At 39.7% G+C, this 19,877-nt stretch overlaps 1 protein-coding gene across 1 annotated transcript in view; it reads left to right on the forward strand.

Moving 5' to 3' along the window:
- Nucleotides 1-19,877, forward strand: part of INVS (inversin) — a gene marked incomplete at its 5' end in the record, with an annotated part of 338,003 nt that overhangs the window by 161,468 nt on the left and 156,658 nt on the right. The window contains 3 exon segments of the mRNA XM_081345332.1: nt 1,493-1,673; nt 5,586-5,695; nt 17,026-17,197. Coding sequence (XP_081201458.1) covers nt 1,493-1,673; nt 5,586-5,695; nt 17,026-17,197 — 463 coding nt within the window.

Raw genomic sequence — 19,877 nt, forward strand, 5'->3', positions numbered from 1 at the left:
TAAAATATGTAAATTTGCCTGGAAAAAGTCATACAAAATGAGTAGAAGAGGGGGAATAAGGGAATATGTATGTATGATTTCAGTTCTACTGTTAACAAATTGCTTACTTCAGTACAAATATATTATTCTCTAGCTACAATTATGGCTTCCAATTCAGCTTTGTCAACTACAAAACAATAAATCTTGGTTATCTTTTAGGCTAACCAAGGAAAAATCAACAATACAACTGACTATGAAACCATTTTCAAATAGATCAAAATAATCTGTTTCCTCAAAGACTTCCTACAGCTTAGATGCCACCACTCTCTTTATCACCTTACCTAAACATGAAATATTAGAGGCTGGCTATCATTGTCCATCCCTGAGGCATTCAGAACACAATGTCTTTATAAGTGGCCTGATAATTGCTTGTTTTAATTGAGACACCTTGCTTTCCTCAGAAAGGCATTTCTGATATTAACTGAAATACCTTTAAGAGCTTTGCAGCTAGCAATTACAAGCAAGTTTAGACAAAGATCCAGAGGAAACATGGTGGAATATATAGGTCCAACTTTCCACATTGCTGGGTTTCACAAACTGAAACTGATCCAGTATAATGCATGAAGAGTTACCAAAAGCTGGAGGGAGGTGGGAAGAGACTTTAAATTAACCTTTAGCTAAACTGTTTCAATCCGTCCACTTACTAGCAACATTTTTTTCTATAAACATCAGAGGACAGGTCTTGTTATGGAGGTTGGTTGTATACCTTTATATATTGATTATATTTTATCAGTAACATGACACTTTAATTTCTAGAGACGTTGGTTAGAATGCAAATTTACTAATGTTAAATAAAAAAGTATAGATTGTAAAATGTGATAACATTAAAGCACAAATAGTGTCCACCTCCAATATGGATGGACAACTTCTAATCAGTCAAATTTACTTTCCAACTGAAGTGCCATTAAAAAGCTACAAACTGAGAATTTTGCTCTAGTTTTTTCTTGATTTTGGAGGAGCTTGGGCAGGTTAATGATAGAGACGTCCAGTTGATACCCCATGAGTTTCTTTTCCCATTTCTGTATCTTATTTTCATATTTTACCTCCAAATTCTATTACCAAAACTTTGGCTGTTTTGCCCTAAATTTCAGCAGCACAATTTCAACCTATTTTTAAGGATAGGAATGAGTATTCAACACCCATCTTTCTAGAGGCATTTCATTCTCATGTCTGTCCTTATTTTTGCACAAAAAGCCTTTTAAAAATGGCAACACCAAAATTTGGCAATTTACTACTACACTTCAGTGATACAATTTCATGGTACTTAAGTAATAAATGTAATTTTGTTCTAAAGAAGAAATTTAATTACCATCAGTAGGTACAGTTAATAATTTTTTAATTAAAATAGTGTCTTGCTTGATTTACTGGTTGAACTCCAATAGGACTTTTTAAATACCTATTGCCATTTCTAAAACTTCACTGTATCTTTTTAACTGGCCTTTTTATAAACCAGGATGCTGCACCAACTGAATCTCTGCTAAACTGGCAAGATTATGAAGGACGAACTCCCCTCCATTTTGCAGTTGCCGATGGGAATATAGCTGTTGTTGATCTGCTGACTTCTTATGAAAGTTGCAACGTGTCTTCTTATGATAATTTATTTCGAACTCCGCTTCACTGGGCAGCTTTATTGGGTAAATTATGAATGGTAGAAATTCTTTACCCTTTTGAGCATATTTGTCACCTAATTTTGTGGAATATTGCTTTTCTCAATTAAGACCCTGCATTCTGAGATTGGTAGTAAGGAGATTGCCTTGAAAAATACAGAAAAAATATGATCATGAGATCAACTTATACTAACTTAATCCATTGATTCATGCAGTTTAATTTATCTATATATGGATCTTGTGTTGGGTATAGCTTTCAGAATCTTCCAAGACCCCAGACTGTTCTTATTGTTTGTTATACTATTTACCTATTTTTCTCTGTGTTAGTTGAGTAGCACAGAATACGAAGGAGATAATATGAAGGAGAGATTTAAAATTCTGTCCATTTTCTCTTCTACCTACTATTCAGATAAATCACAGAGTTTAAGAAAGTAGCAGTGGTAGGGTAAGCACTATTGGATCAATGATTCTTCCAGTGTTAACTTAATTTTGTTGTCTATATCCACAGAGAGAAGCACTTCTTAGTTTTGAAAAGTACCCAATAACAGCATCAGTACCATTGTAGCTGGAGAAAGAAACAGAAAATTAAAGAAAAAATGGTTCATTCCCCTCTTGTCTTGGCTCCTTCACCCTTTTGAGAAATTGCACTCCTTTAACACACTACTTTCTAAAAATATTCACACAAAATTTTAGAACTATCTCAAAACATTCCAAAATTTAATCTTAGGCAGCAACAAATCATGCAATTTGCCCTGAATAGAATTGGCAATTCTTAATGGCTGGAATTATCAGTCACTGTAGATACCCACTCATAGTAATTTGAGCCATGGTGAAAATGAGAAAATGTTATTTTGAATAATTAAATGTATAGCAAAACAGAGGCCATATTTTCTCCCTTCATTTATTGTTTTGAATAACATAAAATCTTTTGCTACCCAGTGTTTTACATTATTAAACATCTGACTTGAGGATCCTTGCAATCATAATTTCCATATTGCTACTTAGTAGGTAAAGCAAAAACTGTACAGCAGAGGATAAATATGAGCAGATGCAGTTACTTAAGGTTTAGTTAGTAACATGGGCTAAAAGTTTGAACAGCCTTAATGAGCTTTATGAAGGGATTTAAGCTGGAAAAGCAGATTGCCAAATCAGTCATTAATACCATACATTGATTCTTGACAATTCTAGAGAATTAAGGAGCCATGGTATTGTAGTGGTTAGAAGGCAGCATTGCAAGCTAACTCTGCCCACAGCCAGGAGTTTGATTCTGAACAACTCAAGATTAATTCAGCTTTCCATCCTTCTGAGGTTGGCAAAATGAGGATCCAAATAGTGGGGGGCAATATGCTGACATTTGTAAATTGCTCAGAGTGTTTTGCAAAACACTGTGGAGCAGTATATAAGTGCTGTTGCTGTTTTATAAATAGCTGAATGCTGTATTATACAATCAATTGTTCTGGACTTGATCAGAGGACTGGTCTATATTTTTGTAAACCAGTTTAGCCTTTCCACAAAGAGAATGCAACTCTTTGAAGAGTCAAGGTATGATATATCTAAGCTTCAAGATGAAAGACTATGATGACTTACCTCATAATGCAATAGCACTTAGTTTTATATAGAATCTTATAACCAGACTTTTTAAAAGCTAGCCATTTCAAACTGTAACTTTTAAAAATATCTTCATTTCCTTATGAAATGAAGGAAGAAATATTTTTTTAAAAGGGTGGAAAACACTTGAGTTAGGAAAGCAGTTTGGAAAAGGGATAAACAATCAAAAGAGTTTGTTCTTGGATTACATTTTCAAGAATGAGATCAAAAATAATTTTGCCCCTATGGATTTGATTTGGAGAATGAGGTTTTCATTTTTCAGTGCAGGTGTTTGGTTGAGGTAGATGTATAATCTTGGTATTGCAAGTTTTGTTATGTGGAGTCAACTAAAGGGCAAAGTGTTTAGGGCTTAAGCTCTCACTGCATTTTTTAATAATAAAATAATTATGCTCTCAGACAAATATAAAAATGCGTTATATTGGTTCAAGTAATAACAAATAAAAATATAAAGGTTATATAAGTTTACATACAATCATAACAGCAACAATAAAAGGGAATAATACCAATATTCATTTTCATACACTTTGTTTTATTAACAATGCTATGCCCAGTAAGTTATCAACAAGATGTTGCTATTTACCATGTGAATTTACAACTCTCACCTGCAAATAAATTGTTCCTATAAAAATTACAATTCTTGATTTTAAGGTTCTCTGTGATGGTGTACAGATATGTCAATAGAAGAGTCAAAATACAAAGACATAACCAGTGTTGCTTTATATCTGCCCCTCATTCACAGAGATTTCCATTGAGGGGAGTATTCATATATTTACTCTTATAAATTCCTAAAGAACTAATGAGAAAAAGTGAACACTGTTATTCTTTGGTAAAATCAGCTATTTGATAACTCATGTTACCTGGAAATTGTGTGACCAAATTTGACCTTTGCACTTAGAAAGATTCTATCTCAGCCTACCTCTGTATCTGGATCACTAAGTGCCTGCTTTAATGTCCCCCCCCCCGCTTGTCATATCCCATCTCCTCAAAGATGGGGAATAAAGTCTATTTTGTGGCATGTTTTGCCCAACATTCATTTTCTACAATACATGGAAAGGTTAAAGAGTGTTAAAGAGACTGTGCCTTGTTGTGCAGCATGCAGTTTTATTTAAAAATTAAACATTCTTTTTCAATTTCCATTAGGCGAACCTCTAAGCAGAGGGTCCTCTGCATTCATTTCATTCATTTGAAGAGTTGCTTGGCACTGTGACCTAAGCAGATCTCTGCTGTATGAAGTTTGCCAGAATCTCCAATGGGCTCATAGATAATCTTAGAATTAGGCATCTCATATTTATTTTGTCTGGATCCAGTTCCTAATTTTAATTAAACTAAGTATTATTTAAACTAGACTTTTAGATTTAATTTCTCTCATAAGAGAAAAATATAATGCTCATCTATTAGAATAATAATGTAGGTAGTCCTCAATTTATAACTATTCATTTATAACAGCACTGATAAAAATGACGTCTTTCACACTTATGACGCTTGCAGCACCCCCATGGTCATGTGATTAAAATTTAAATGCTTGGCAACTGGCATATATTTATAATGGTGGCAGTGTCCTAGGGTCATGTGACCACCTTTTGCAACCTTCTGACATGTAAAGTCGATGGGGAAGCCAGATTCATTTAACTGCACTACTAATTTAACAATTGCAGTGATTCACTTAATAACTGTGGCCAGAGAGGTCTTAAAAATTGGGTAAAACTCATTTAAGAACTGTGTTGCTTAACAGTGGAAATTTTGGGCTTGATTGGGATCGTAAAAGATCGTAAAAGATTGCCGGCGGGTAACACCCAGGGGAAGGGCCTTCTCAGTGGGTGCTCCTGCCCTCTGGAACCAGCTGCCCGTGGAGCTTAGGACTGCCCCTGACCTTCGCACATTTCGCCGGGACCTGAAGACCTGGCTCTTCGAGCTCTCTGGCCCAGGCTGAGAATTTTAATTTTAATTTTAATTGGGGTTTTTTACTTTTTCAGGGACTGTTGTAATTATTTTTAATTGTTTTTAACTTTTGTATTTCTTGTTTTAAATACCCTGTAAACCGCCCTGAGTCCTGCGGGAAAGGGCGGTATATAAATCCAATTAAATAAATAAATAAATAAATAAATAAATAAATAAATAAATAAATAAATAAGTCGAGGACTACCTATAGTTCATAAATATGTGCTTTTTCTGCTTTTGATTTTAGGTCATGCAGTCCTGCGGGAAAGGGCGGTATATAAATCCAATTAAATAAATAAATAAATAAATAAATAAATAAATAAATAAATAAATAAATAAGTCGAGGACTACCTATAGTTCATAAATATGTGCTTTTTCTGCTTTTGATTTTAGGTCATGCACAGATTGTCCATGTTCTTTTAGAAAGAAACAAAGTTGGAACAATCCTTTCTGATAGTCAAGGGGCAACACCTTTACATTATGCAGCACAAAGCAACTTTTCTGTAAGTGAGATAAATAGTTTATTTGAAAATGTCATCCTGAATAACATTGAATCTTTTTAATTGGTCTAGTTACTAAGGCTGTGTTTTTTCATATTAAAGGTTGTGAAGAAACAGTATTTTAAGGTGAAAGTAGAACAGTATTTGCTATCATTTGTTTTGTTCCAATGTTCTTTTTGATTGGAAAAATTTCTGAGACAAACTATGTTTTCCTTTTTGATATATTTAAAACATAGAAAATATGGATGTATACAAGAAGAAAAAATTATTCTATGAGGCTAACTTGAAGGAAGTGATCTAAATTGAGGGTCCCCAACCCCGAGTCCGCAGACCGATACTGGTCGACGGCCAGTTAGGAACCGGCCCATGCAGCTGGAGGTGCATTGAAGACATGACTTCTACCTCCAGGCATGTGACAAGTCTGCAGGGGTCTGGGCAGGGGGTGGGAGAGTGGTGGGCAGAAGCTGTCTTGCTCAATGCAAAGGTCTTCTGGCAATTACGCTTGCAACTGGCTTGCAACATCGTCCTTCCTCTTCTTGCTTCTTCTTCTGTCTCTTCTTCTGCCTCCTTCTCTCACCTCTTGGTCCTGCTTCCTCTTCCTCCTGCTACTTCTTCTTCCTCCTCCTCCTCTTCTTTCTCACTTTCCTCCTCTCCCCCTTCCAGCACCTTAGCTGGGCTCATGCTCCCTTTGTGCAGCTCTCCAGGTTTACAAGACATGTGCGTGCCAGCCTAGCTTCCAACCCGGGGCTTCCCCAAAGCCTTGTTGGAGAGGGACCCCCTCCCAAGTTATGTATGTGTGAGTGTGAGGATGTTTTTTCCTTGGGGTGCAAATAGGGGCAGGGAGAAGTTATTTTCACCTTAAGCACTGCATCTCCAAGGGAATTCTCTCTCATCTGCACCTTTTCTAAGACTGCTAGGCTCTCTTGCACTTCAAATGGAGTTTTTTGCTTTTGTTTTGATGTTCCAGGTGCCTCGTGTTTTGGCAACATCCTGCCTGCTTTTCTTGGTTTAATTTGGTGTGTATTTGTGTGTGTGTGTGTGTGTGTGTGTGTGTGTGTGTGTGTTCCTCCTTTCTTTGTGCAGCTCTCCAAGTTTGCAAGCCAAACATGGTTCTACCTGGCTTGCAATGGGAGAGGGGGGAGGGGAGAAGCTACATTTCCCCTTAAGCACTGTGTCTCCAAAGGAATCCCTCTCTCATTTGCACCTTTTCCAAGACTGCTGGACTTGTGCAGTGCCAAGTTGGTTTGGTCTCTCTCTCCTCTTTTTCTCAGCAGTTCCTCACCATGCTGGGTCTTTGGTTTGTTTTGCTGGAAGACTGAATTTAGGATTGTCTCTTTTCCTTCCTACTTTCTTAGAAGCAGAAAGTCACTGGTTTAATCTAATACAATGTAATAATAACAGAAATAAAGTGCATTATTTGTTTGTTTGTTTGTCTATTTAGAAAATTTACAATAAATGTAATGAACTTGAATCATCATGAAGCCCCCCTCCCCCCCCCCCGGGTCCATGGAAGAATTGTCTTCCATGAAACCTGTCCCTGGTGCCAAAAAGGTTGCAGACCTCAGAGCTAAATTTAATGAGTTAATTGGACTTAGTTGGAATTTTATTGGTCTGAAAGTGAATTTTAAAGCATGTATGTTAAGAGAAAGTATTAGAATGTTTTGATTTTAGAAATGTTTTCAAAGAAAAGTTTAATGTTTTAAAATAGATTTTAAAAAGTATTTTCCCTTTAAGATTAAAGAATCTGAAAGAATACAGTAAAATTTGTTAATATAAATGGTGCTAGTTTATAAAGATTATTAAGTCCAAATAGAAATACATATAATTTCCACAGCAAGGAAGATAAAGCAGAAATGGTTAAAATGATTGTTTTATTCAAAGAGGCGAATATATTTAATTATGTTTTTTATTTGGATATCACTTCTGGAATTTGTGCTTGTGATAAAAAAATGAAACTTTGGTGTTGCTCCTTAGAAAGATTTGTTGTTATAGAAATGGCTAGTTATATGCTAATGTGCAAAATAAAAAGTTGAGGCTATAATGTTATCTTGTACTGTGCTAAATAGAGTCGACAGTCAATGCTTTTTTTTTCTTCCCTTGTACCTCATATTTTCTTTTCCCCCTCTCTTTTTCCTTCCCTTAATTTTATATTTTATTTATTTTTCTTTGTATTTTATACATTGATAAAACAATGAAACTAAAAAGATAAAAAATAATATAGAATATAGAATAAGAGGGTTGGAAGTGATTTTGGAGGTCTTCTAGGCCAACTCCCTGTCTGTGGCCAGAGATCCTATACCCGTGTGGCAGACCTGTGGGCATGCGTGCCATCACCCCAGAGGGAGGCGGGGCCAGGCTGCTCCCCTCTGCCTCTCCACTTGCGCCTGCACTCTTGCTCTCTTTCTCTCTCCATTGGGAGTCAGTTACAAAAGCTGTGCGGATCAGGGCTGGATGCTGGAGGCAGCTGCCAGCGCAAGTCCAGGTATGCCTGCAGAGTGATATTTGCAGTGCCCCAACAGCCCTATCCAGGCTCCAGAGGCCTGGAAAAGGCTTCTGCCACCCAGATCTATGGCTGCAGAGCAATTTCGTGGAAACCCCCCCCATGGCCGATCCAGACAGCAGATGCCTTTTCCAAGCTTCTGGAGCTCAGACCAAGGTCTCAGGATAAGCCTTGGGAGGGGCGCAAAATTGCTCTGCAGCCATAGATCCAGGAGGCAGAAGCCTTTTCCAAGCTTCCGAAGCTCGGACCAACGCCACAGGGCAATTTTGCGGTGCCCCAGCGGCCCGATCCGGGCTCTGGAGGCCTGGAAAAGGCCTCTGCCACCCGGATTTATGGCTGCAGAGTGATTTTGCACCCCCTCCACGGCCGATCTAGGCGGCAGAGGCCTTTTCCAAATGGCGGCATCAGGGCAATCCATGCAGGGGGGGTTGGGGGAAATGGTGGTGGTGGCAGTGAGATCCATGCAGCGGGGGGAGAGGAAACAGTGGTGGTGGCAGTGTGATCTGTGCGGCAGGTCGGGGAAATAACAGTGGCAGCAGCGCAATCCGTGCAGCAGGTGGCAGGGAAATGGTGGTAGGGCGATCCGCATGGCAGATGGAGGGGATACCTGCCCCACTTGTTCCATGGCCACTTTTGGCTGAGCAGCATTGGGTGCAATATGCGAGGCAGCAAACAGTTGTGTCATGCCAAAACCAGCCATTTGCCATCTTCTGCCCAATGCCACTGCCATGAGGCTGCGAAACACACCGGGTGGCGGTAAGAAACTGATATACCGGTTTCTTACCTCCGTCCAGCTTGTTCCGCAGCCTCATGGCAGTGGCATTGGGTGCGATGCACAAGGCAGCAAATGGGTGCGACACGCAAGGTGGCAAATGGCCATGGCCAGAGGCAAACAGCCGCGTCATGCCAAAACCGGCTGTTTGCCGCATCCTGCCCAATGCCACTGCCATGAGGCCGCAGAACAAGCCAGATGGAGGTAAGGAACCAGTTGAGGCTTTGCAAGGGTTGGGTTGGGGCAGTGGGAGAATGGTGCTCTGCAAGGGTTGGGTCGGACGCATGTGATGCTGCTGCCTCGCTTTCCGTGCCATGCCAGGGCTGGGTTGGACTGGGTGCAGAGCCTCCATTCCGCTTCTTCCCCTGCAGACATTGGGAGTGCCCACCCTGCCTACCCCTTATCCTGGGGCAGCTGCTGCCATCCCACACTGTCCAGCCTGTCACTGCCAGCCAGTGCCCTAAGCTCGGGCGTCGGACAGATGGAGGCTGGTGAGGAGCCAGAGCTGCAGCTGCCCGGCTCCTCTGCCTGAGGATGCATGCAGGGAGAGGCGCCGCCCGGGTTGGTAAGCTGTGGTCTGCCCACAGGAGGAGGAGAATGGAGGAGGAGAGCTGACTGGGGACGGGTGCAGCACTGCCCATGGGGGAAATCTGACCAGCCGCAGCCTGGAGTGGGGAAAGAGGTCAAAGGAGCCTGAAGAGAGGCATCCTGGCACACCCGGCTGGCTGGTGATGGGCTGTAGAGCGCCAGACAGCAGCAGCTGCCCCATGATGAGCCGTAGGTGGGGTGGGCGCTTCCTATGTCCACGGGGGAAGAAATGGCAAAGAGGCTCTGCACCCAGCCCAGTTCAGGCTCAGCACGGCACGGAAAGCAAGGCAGCATCCCCATGTGCATCCCCATGCGTGACTGCGTCCCTGCTCTGCCAGGCAAGCAGAACTATGGCATCTGTAGCAGAAGAGTGCAGGCAGGCAGCAGAAGGCATGAGGAGCCCCGATCCCAGCACAGACCCTCCCCATTCTCCTCCTCCCGCCCTCAGAATTTCTGCAGGGCTCAGGAGCCTCCCCCCACAGGGAAGAAAACCATTGAGAGATACTCTTCTGTTTTAACTTTTTTTCCTTGTCGCTTTTTGGAGTTTTCATCCTGCTTTCACGAGACAGCAGCATTTGGGAGGGGGTGTAGCTTCCCCCTTCCCCCCCAAGCCATCAGCTGAGCAAGGCGCCCTGCCCACTGCTCCACCTGTCAGAGACCCCCTGGATCTCCCCCAACCCTGCCCGCCCCCCACAGGCATCCCTCCTCAGGAGCAACATTGAGCTGGCCACACACCCTCAGCGGGCCATGCCCACCCAGCATCCAGCGATACATAAGTGGGGTTTGGGTTGCAGTTTGGGCATTCAGTCTGTAAAAGGTTCGCCACCACTGTTCTATACCATTCCACACTTTCTTTGAAGTGATAGGATGGATACCCATGATCATAGAAAGAATAACAGAATAATAGAACAGAACAATAGAATTGGAAGGGATGCCAGAGGTCCTCCATCCAACCTTCCATCCAAGCAGGAGATCCTATACCATTTCAGACAAATGGCTGTGAAGTCTCTTCTTAGAAATCTCCAATGATTGAGCACCCACAACTTCTGGAGGCAAGTTATTCCACTAGTTAATTGTTTTCACTGTCAGAAAGTTTCTCCTTAGTTCTGGGTTGCTTCTCTCCTTCATTAGTTTCCATCCATTGCTTGCTATTCTGCCTTCAGGTGCTTTGGAGAATAGTTGACCCTTCTTCGCGGCAGCCCCTCAAATATTAGAACACTGCTATCATGTCACCCCTAGTTCTTCTTTTCTCTAAGCCATATCCAATTCCTGCAACCTTCTTCATATGTTTTAGTCTCCAGCCTCTTAATCATCTTTATTGCTCTTCTTTGCACTCTTTCTAGAGTCTCAATATTTTATTATATTTTGGTGACCAAAACTAGATAACTATTTTAAGTGTAGCTGTCAGAACCCACATGTTGGGAGGGGGGGGGCTTTCATTTTTTTCCTGCAGGTTCTGTCATTCTCCTGGGAGGAGGGGGAAACTATGGGAACTACAATGTATTTTCTTCACTCTGCTTCAGCCACTACAATGTATCCTCTCTGCTTCCTCTATTTGCTAGCTCTTTGAACTGTTCCCCCTTGATGCCACCCTGTGGGTGAGAAAGGAATATGCCTCCGACCATCTGGCTTATCTCTAGTTTCAGAAGACTAGATGCAAAGACCTAACAACAGCTTCACAGCCTTGGGAACAGTACTTTATCAGCCCCATTCCCACAGTGGATTCAACACAAGGGGACTGGCCCATTTGAACTGACCAGATGGACTGGGGGGGTTGCTTCTTGCTCTTTTAGCCTATTAATTCGCGTGGAACCCCTCAGATCCTGCCTTCTATGCCTGCTGTCAACTTCTAATAAAAGATACTTTGGGGATGAAATCGTTTCAAGAGTCCTGCTTTCTTGGGAAGAGGTTTTGAAGGGGACCTTATAGTAGCCTTATCATGGCATTATAAAGCAGTATTTAACACTTTATGTGATCTTGATTCTATTTTTCTATGACTAGGACTGCATTGGCTTTTTTGGCAACTGGCACACACTACTGGCTCAGATTTAAGTGGTTGTCCACTAGGACTTCTGGATTCCTCATGCAGTTACTTGTATTGAGCCAAGTTCAATATTCTATACCTGTGCACTTGGTTTTTCTTGCTTAAGTGAAAAACCTTACTTTTTGCACAATTGAATTTCATTTTGTTAGATAGAGCCTAGTGTTCAAGTTTATTGAGATCCCTTTGTATTTTGAGCCTATCTTCTGGAGTGCAAGGATCTGCCTCAACTAGATCTCCCAAGAAAGCAGAACTTTTGAAACAGGCATTGTTTCAAAAGGAACTTTTATTGAGAGTTAGTGACAGCAGTAGATCAAAGCAAGATCTGAAGAATTTGTACATGAAAGGTTACATCATAATGCCCAGGCAGAACTCTTCCCTCCAGTGTCCAATCATCTGGTTGAAATCTAGCCAATCCATAGGTGCTATGTTGTTTTGAAAACCTGGTGGTTTAGTGCCCATTTCAAGGTCTCTTGTCAGTTTCATTTCTCAATGGTCCCAGGCTCCGTTGTCTGGAAATAAGGCAGATGTCTTCAGGCCACATTCCTTTCTCATGAACGGAGACACTTTCACAGAGGACAGAGCAAAACAGGGCAGAGCAAGACAAATACATTCCCCAGCCCTCTCCCACCAGAATGGCAGACCCCGAAACAGAGTACAGAATAATAAAAGGCATGCAAGCAAATTAAAGGGGTCTGACATACGGCCACCCCTAATAAATCCATCTGTAAAACAAAATAGGGAAATAGGGAAGGGAAAGAGAGGGAAACAACCACATCAATCAGGTTTATCTGGATAACATGCATGAAACCGCTTGAAGAATCTGTGGGCTCTAGCGTGCTTTTTTTATAAATCCACATGTTTTGTGAGGCAGGAAGATCTTTCCAGGCAACCAAATACTGAGTAGAGCCGTGATTCTTGCGAGAGTCTAAAATGTCTTTGATCTCAAAGTGCTGCTCATCCTCCACCATAATGGGCAGTGGAGGAGGAGTGGTGGTACACCTTAACAAAGATGTAATTTCGGGTTTCAGCAAACTGCAGTGGATTTGTCACAGGCTCTTAGGGAGTTCTAATTCTACTGTGACTGGATTTATTATGTGCTTAATAGGGAAAGAACCAATGTATTTTGGCCTTAGCTTTTTAGAGGGTTGCAATGATTGTAAAAATCTGGTGGAAAGGTAAACTCTATCCCCTACATGAAAAGGCTTTGGTTCCATTCTTTTTTTTTATCTGCCTAAGCCTTATATGCTGTTCTAGCTTCATCTAGGACTTTCCTAACCACAAGCCAAATGTTCTGTAACTGATGTACCCAGTCCTTAAGAGAAGAAATTGCAGGTTCATTGGCAGGCAATTCAGGCATTGGGTGAAAATCTGTCCATTGGCTACTTGAAAGGGAGTGAAACAATGCTGGAGTGCACCGCATTGTTATAGACTTCAGCAGATGATAGCAGATCAGTCCAATTATCTTGTTGATGATTAATAAAAGAGTGAATATACTGTTTGAGAATAGAGTTCATTTGTTCTATCCCCCTATTTGTTTGAGGATGATGACTAGATGACAGTCCTTGATCAGAACCTAAAAGGTTCAAAAAGGGTCTCCAGAACTTAGAATTAAATTGGACACCCCTGAGAAAATTCCCTGTGGGGCTCCATGCAGCCAATAAATATGCTGCACAAATAACTTGGCCAAAGTTTTTGCAGTCAGAATCTTCTGACATGGAATAAAATGGGCCTGTTTTGAGAACAAATTGGTAACAGCACAAATGACAATGTTCCCCATGCTTTTGGACAACTCCACAATAAAATCCGTAGAGATCTCTCTCCAAGGTTGGCTGTAGAAGCCCAGGCATTTTTCCTTGCCTACACTTAGCGGCTGCACAAATAGGCAGCAGGCAACATAACTTTCAATGTCCTTCTTTAGACAGGGCCACTAGAATTGTCTTTTAAGCAGGTGGAGCATTTTAACAAACCCGAAATGTCTCACTAACTTTGAGTCATGACAGGATTGCATTATTTTCAGCCTGTGGGCTATAGGAACATATAATGTTCTGCCAATTCAGGCCAACCCATCCTTCATAGAATGGAGGTTTCTATGGTTCTGAAATCACTCGTCCTTCTCCAGTGCTCTTTTGAATTCCACTACCCCAGTCCCCTCCTACCAGAATGGTAGACCCCGAAAAAGAGTACAGCATAATAAAAGGCATGCAATCAAATTAGAGGGATCTGAAATGGAGTTTTGGCTATTCCTGCTAGCTTGGTGACATCTGCAAATTTGATGAGTTCCTCATCAAGAATTAAAAAAAATTCTACCCCATCATCTAAATTGTTTATGAAGATGTTGAAGAGAACTGGGCTTAAGACAGAACCTTGTAGTATGCCATTGCTTACATTCCTCCATATAAATGTAGATCCATTAAGAACTACACATTGAGTGCAATTTATCAGCCACTACGAATCCCTCTGATGATGATGCATCTATCCCACATTTTTCTAACTTACCAAGAAATAGATTGTGGTCTACTTTGTCAATTTGATTCCAATAAAATGAAAAACTCAATACTACTCTTGTTCCTACAATCAGCCTCCCAACTTATTGCCTTCCAGATAATACTGGGCAGTAATTCATATTTCTTTTATCATTCACAACCAACTCTTCTGAATTGACTCCTACGGGGGAAACAATAGTATACTATTGAACAGCTTCATTTCATTGTGCAGATTCTTGGATATATAAAGTATCGTAAAATTATATCTCTGCCTTTTTCTTTTTCAGTAACTAAATCTTGGATCCAAACAACATCTAATATTTTCAATACAGAACAATTACAAGTATATTTTTCTTACTAATGTAATTATTGAGAATGTTGTTACCTGCAAATGTTTTCTTTAAATTTCCTCTTTTAACTTTAGGATGAGGAAAGAAGTGCCATCCTAATACTGGCAAATCTCATATGTATTTCATTGTGTGTCTTCCACAGAAAGCCATTTGGGATAGTCCTCAATTATCCCTTCACATTTAGATATCCAAAATTGGACATGGAGTTTGTATTGGTTTATTATGTAATGAGGAATTGATTTTCCCAAAGGAGCTATAATCATGGTCATCCTGTGTAGACTTAAGAGAATAAAGACATTTCTACATCTTTATCCAAACATCTGTGAGCAACACTAACCATAAATCTCACTGAGATTCTGAATGATGTTAACATTTACAGAAAGCTGACTTGTATACAATCCTCTGACAGACTTAGGTCTAAGGATCACAAGTTTTCTAAAGTTTCAAAAAGGTGCTCATAGCCCTACTGTACTCTTCTTCAATGCACAAGGGAAATAATCCATTATTAAGTGTTAGTTTAATATTACCAATGTAAGATTGGCTTGATATTGATTAAGCCCAGGCCTGAGCATTGACAGCCTATAAACTCATTGGCAAAACTTACACTATGAAATCTCTACTGGCTTTGAAGACTGGCACCACAAAAACTGATAGAAAATGTAATGCAGAGTCACAGAATAACACCCACGGTTACTACAATGGATTTTCAGTGCCCCATTGAGCTAGACCAGTGATGGTGAACCTTTTAGAGACCAAGTGCCCAAACTGCAACTCAAAACCCACTTATGTATCACCAGGTGCTGGGTGGGTGTGGCCCACTGAGTGGGCATGGCCCACTGACTTGGCGTGGCTATGGTAGTCATGGCAGTGTGGGTGGGCGTGGCCAGGGTGGGTGTGGCCACCTTGATGTTGCTCCTAAGGAGGGATGCCTGTGGGGGCCGGGCAGGGTTGGGGGAGATCCAGGGAGTCTCTGGTGGGTGGGGCAGGGGGAAGAAGGCTTGTCCTGCAGGGTGAGGCAAGGCAAAGGAGGGGACAGGGCAGGGATGCCATTGCCGTGGGGCAAGGCGAGGCAGGGGCCAGGGGTGTCAATTACAGGATGTAATTGACAAGTACCACTTTCAAATGCATTTTATCTACCTTCTCCATTTTGAGACTGACTTTGAATATTTAGCGATTTTTTTATTGTGTTGCTTTTTTCCTGATTACCTATCTTGATAACATATTTTCTGAGTTTTAGAGAAATTTTCTTTTGCATAGATATAGATAGTCGCTTTGTTCAGCACCTTCATAATTTCGAACAGTCACTGAAGAAATGGTATATTGAGAACTACCTGTAGGGATGGGAAAAAAACTGGAAAAACTGAAGAAAATTCTAATTATATTTGACTGAAATGCATTATAATATAGTATTTATTCACTTTTAATGTTACTTGGAATATTAAACAATTATTTTCTTTCTATCAATATCAATTTAATAAAGTTGAAAAATGGTACAATACTGTACATAATGTTTTTCTTTAAAGAACATGGTGTTCAAGTACATTTTTATTAATTTATTTACAAAATATATTGGCAGCTTACAATTATATACACACATATAGTATTGTGCAAAAGTGTTAGGAAAATGTGCAGAAATGATTTAAATTAATAATTAAGAAATACTGTAGAATTATTAATAGTTTATTTTTATTAACTAACAAAATGGAACATAAGTGAACAGAAGAGAAATCCAAATGAAGTCAACATTTAGTAGCAGAGCTTGACTGTTTCTCACTCTGTTTTAAGCTTACCACACAGCTGTTTCTGTTTCAGTTAATGACTTTGTTTCAATCAACATATGAAATTGAGGATCATTAGCACCTGCTTGGTATAATTGGTTAATCACACATCTAACTCTAATCCTTCAAAATCCCTGACTTTGTACAAGTATAAGAATTGATGCTGTTTTGAAGACAAAGGGTGGTTACACCAATTTCTGATTTGCTTTGGATTTCTCTTCTGTTCTTTTAATTGCCATTTTGTTAATTGATAAAAATAAACTATTAACACTTCTATTTCTGAAAGCATTCTTAATTTGCAGCATTTTTGCACAACTACCTAACACTTTTGTACAGTACTTTGTAACACATGTTAATGCCAACTGTTAAAATGCAATGACAGATGGAGAGGGCAGCGCAGGATGCGGGGGAGGTGAGATCTGTTTTTACTCAATCAATCATCTCCACTGAAATGCTCCCCACCCCATTGCCCCAAGCTAACTGGGAAAGCCAGGTCTTTAGGTTCTTACAAAAGGTCAGGAGAATTTGGACATATCTCACTCCGGGGTATGTTGTGTGTGCAAGATGTTCAGAGGGCAACAGCAAAAAAAGTCCTTCTCATGGACTCTGCCAACCAGAATAATCAGGCCAACAGGACCCACAGCATGCCTCCTTTGTTGGCAGAGATGGGATATGCCAGTCCAAATGGATGAGATGGTCCCTCAAGTAGTATAATTTATAAATATATATATAATTGTTTTCATTTATTATTTGAATATGGAATCATATTACAAAGTAATTTCAAAACCAACCATACTCCGTGAATATTTCTATTTTAGGAAACTGTGGAAGCATTTTTTAAACATCCTTCTGTGAGAGATGACTCAGATCTTGAGGGAAGAACTTCTTTTATGTGGGCAGCTGGCAAAGGTAGTAATGACGTCATCCAGATAATGTTAAAACTGAAACTGGTCACCGATATCAACATGGCAGATAAATATGGTGGCACAGGTAAAAACTCTTTGTGTGTACCTGTGTGTGTGCATATGTGTGTGTGTAGCTAGGATTTATGATTTACACTTAAGATTTACAATCATAACTTACACATACTAGTTTCTCAATTCCACAGAGAGGGAAAGATAATAGTTTGTGCAGTTGTTTCCTAAGGAATATAACTGCATAACTAGTATTTTGAGATAATTTAAAAGGAGACAATAGTTGCTATATATCATCTAAGCTCTGAGACATTATTGTTCTTATTATCCACATTAGATTTGTTTATTCAATTGTTTGTTTAATTATTTTTAGTTTATTAATTTTCCAATGACTCATGTATGACCCAGGAGTAGAGAATCCAAGGAATTGTGTTTGAAGTTTCTGTATTATAAGCAATTGTTTATTTCTGTTTCTATTAAGTCATTAGCTTAGCATGTATCAGATATGCTTAATAGGGTTTTTCAGTACACTAACAAATTCCTCTGGGAATATTATCTTTTACGATCTTAAATATGCAACATTTTAAAACATTTGCTTAGACAAAAAGTGTCTAAAAAAGTGTACATTCTTACTTTTTCTCACTTTCTAGAGAACAACTTATTTAAGAATCACACTAAAGATTTATGACTTTACCTCATTTAATACTCCTGCCTAGCTCTGTATTTCACTAATATAGTGTTACCAGATACCAGAATCAGACCTCTGATAAGGAAAGTTTTTTTATGTCAAATTAACTTGTCAACTTATTCTTTCCTAAATCTCTTTTGTTTCATTAGCATACATTAAAAAGGTAAAGGTAAAGGTTCCCCCGCACATTGTGTGCTAGTCGTTTCCAACTCTAGGGGCCGGTGCTCATCTCCGTTTGAAAGCCGAAGAGCCAGCGCTTGTCCGAGGACATCTCCGTGGTCATGTGGCCGGCATGACTAGATGCCAAAGGCACACGGAACGCTGTTACTTTCCCACCATAGTGGTTCCTATTTTTCTACTTGCATTTTTACGTGCTTTTAAGCTGCTAGGTTGGCAGAAGCTGGGACGAGTAACAGGCGCTCACTCTGTTATGCGGCACTCAGGATTCGACCTGCCAAACTGCTGACCTTCTGTTCGACAAGCTCAGCGTCCTAACCCACTGAGCCACCACGTCCCTTCTTAGCATACATTAATGCTTCTCAAATCTAAGTAGAAAAAATAAAGGTTTATTATTTTACCCAATTTTTTTCTGAGTAGAAAAAAATTGGGTAAAATAATAAACCTTTATTGTCAAAGTACAACATGTGTACATTGAGATTAGCTGAGCCTCCCCCCGTGCTCTCTCCCCCCAACACACAGTGACAACAAACCCTCCATCCTACCACACCATGTGAACCAACTACACTACACACCGGCCTCCCAAGTCAATTATAAAATGATTTTTATGATACACAAACGTATTACCCAATCACAACAATTTAAGTCAGTATAAATTAACTTAAAGTATTTTGTTTATATTTGGTAAAAAGCATTTTCTGATAAGTTGTTCTGAGTCATGGAGGAAAAAGCTTGGTAAGCATTGGGCATAACATTATGCATATGCATCATGCTATTTTTTTCAGGATTAAGCAATATTATACAAAATGCAAAAAAAATAAATACTAATAATGTGTGAAACAATTAAAATTAAGAATTAAAGAAACTAATTAAATCTAATTTATATCAACATCATTCACGATATCTTTCTATATTTGCAAATCATTCTTACCTCTTAAAAGAACTCAGGCTGACAAGCTGGCAAGCTGAAAGTCTCAGGCCGTACAAAATCATTGAACTAACAAAGGGTAGATGCTTTCTACTTTCTAGGCTGGGGAAAAAAGCTGAAAAGTCTACTACCAGAAAATGATAGAAATTTAAAGTATGAAGCCAAAATATCCATCCCTCCAGCCATCAATCCATCTCCATATACATGGGTTTCTGTACTAGATTCCTGTATTCTGTATGACTTCAACAAGTATCTAATGAAGTTTTATCTTATCATGCTGAGTTCTCAAAAACTTTACTTTTAACTAGTTACTGGCAGGAATGGGATGGGAGAATCTGAAAAGTCTTGAATCAAGTAGTTCCTGCATTAAAACTGACACATCCACCATCAATTATTAATCAAGTAATAAATGTAAAAATTAAATTTTGCACCTTTTCCTTTTTTTTGAGTATCTCATCAATTCCATCCCATTACTACTTGTCTCTCTCAATTGTCCCTTCCTTTTCATTTTGTAATTTAATACTGTACTCATTCTTTCTAGTTGACCAAACCATCCCAATCTAGTGGTCTCTCAATTTTATATTCAGTCCATCACCCATTTGCTCTGGCCTCTTTCTCTCCTTTTCATACATGGGCCTCTTAAGCAATGTATTCCCATTTAAGTTATTAATTTGGTGGCACAATGGCTCTAGACAAAATTAGGGAAGCGATTTCCCATTATTTTCTTCCTTGATTTGTTTTTCAAATTCCCAGTCAGTCTACAGACTTGGGATTTTCTAGTGGCCTGCTTTCCAAGTGTTTATTTTGGCAAGATTGACTATAGGTGCTGCCACCATCTGCTGGAAGAACTGAAGTTTTTTTTAAAGTACCCCTTACCTTTTCATATCTTTATTTTAATGTATGTTGGATATCAGATTTGAATTCCCATTATTTGAATTTATTTTAATTATTCTTTAACAAAGT

This window comes from Vipera berus (genome assembly GCF_964194415.1).
Source record: "Vipera berus genome assembly, chromosome: Z".
In the NCBI taxonomy this organism is placed as follows: domain Eukaryota; kingdom Metazoa; phylum Chordata; class Lepidosauria; order Squamata; family Viperidae; genus Vipera; species Vipera berus.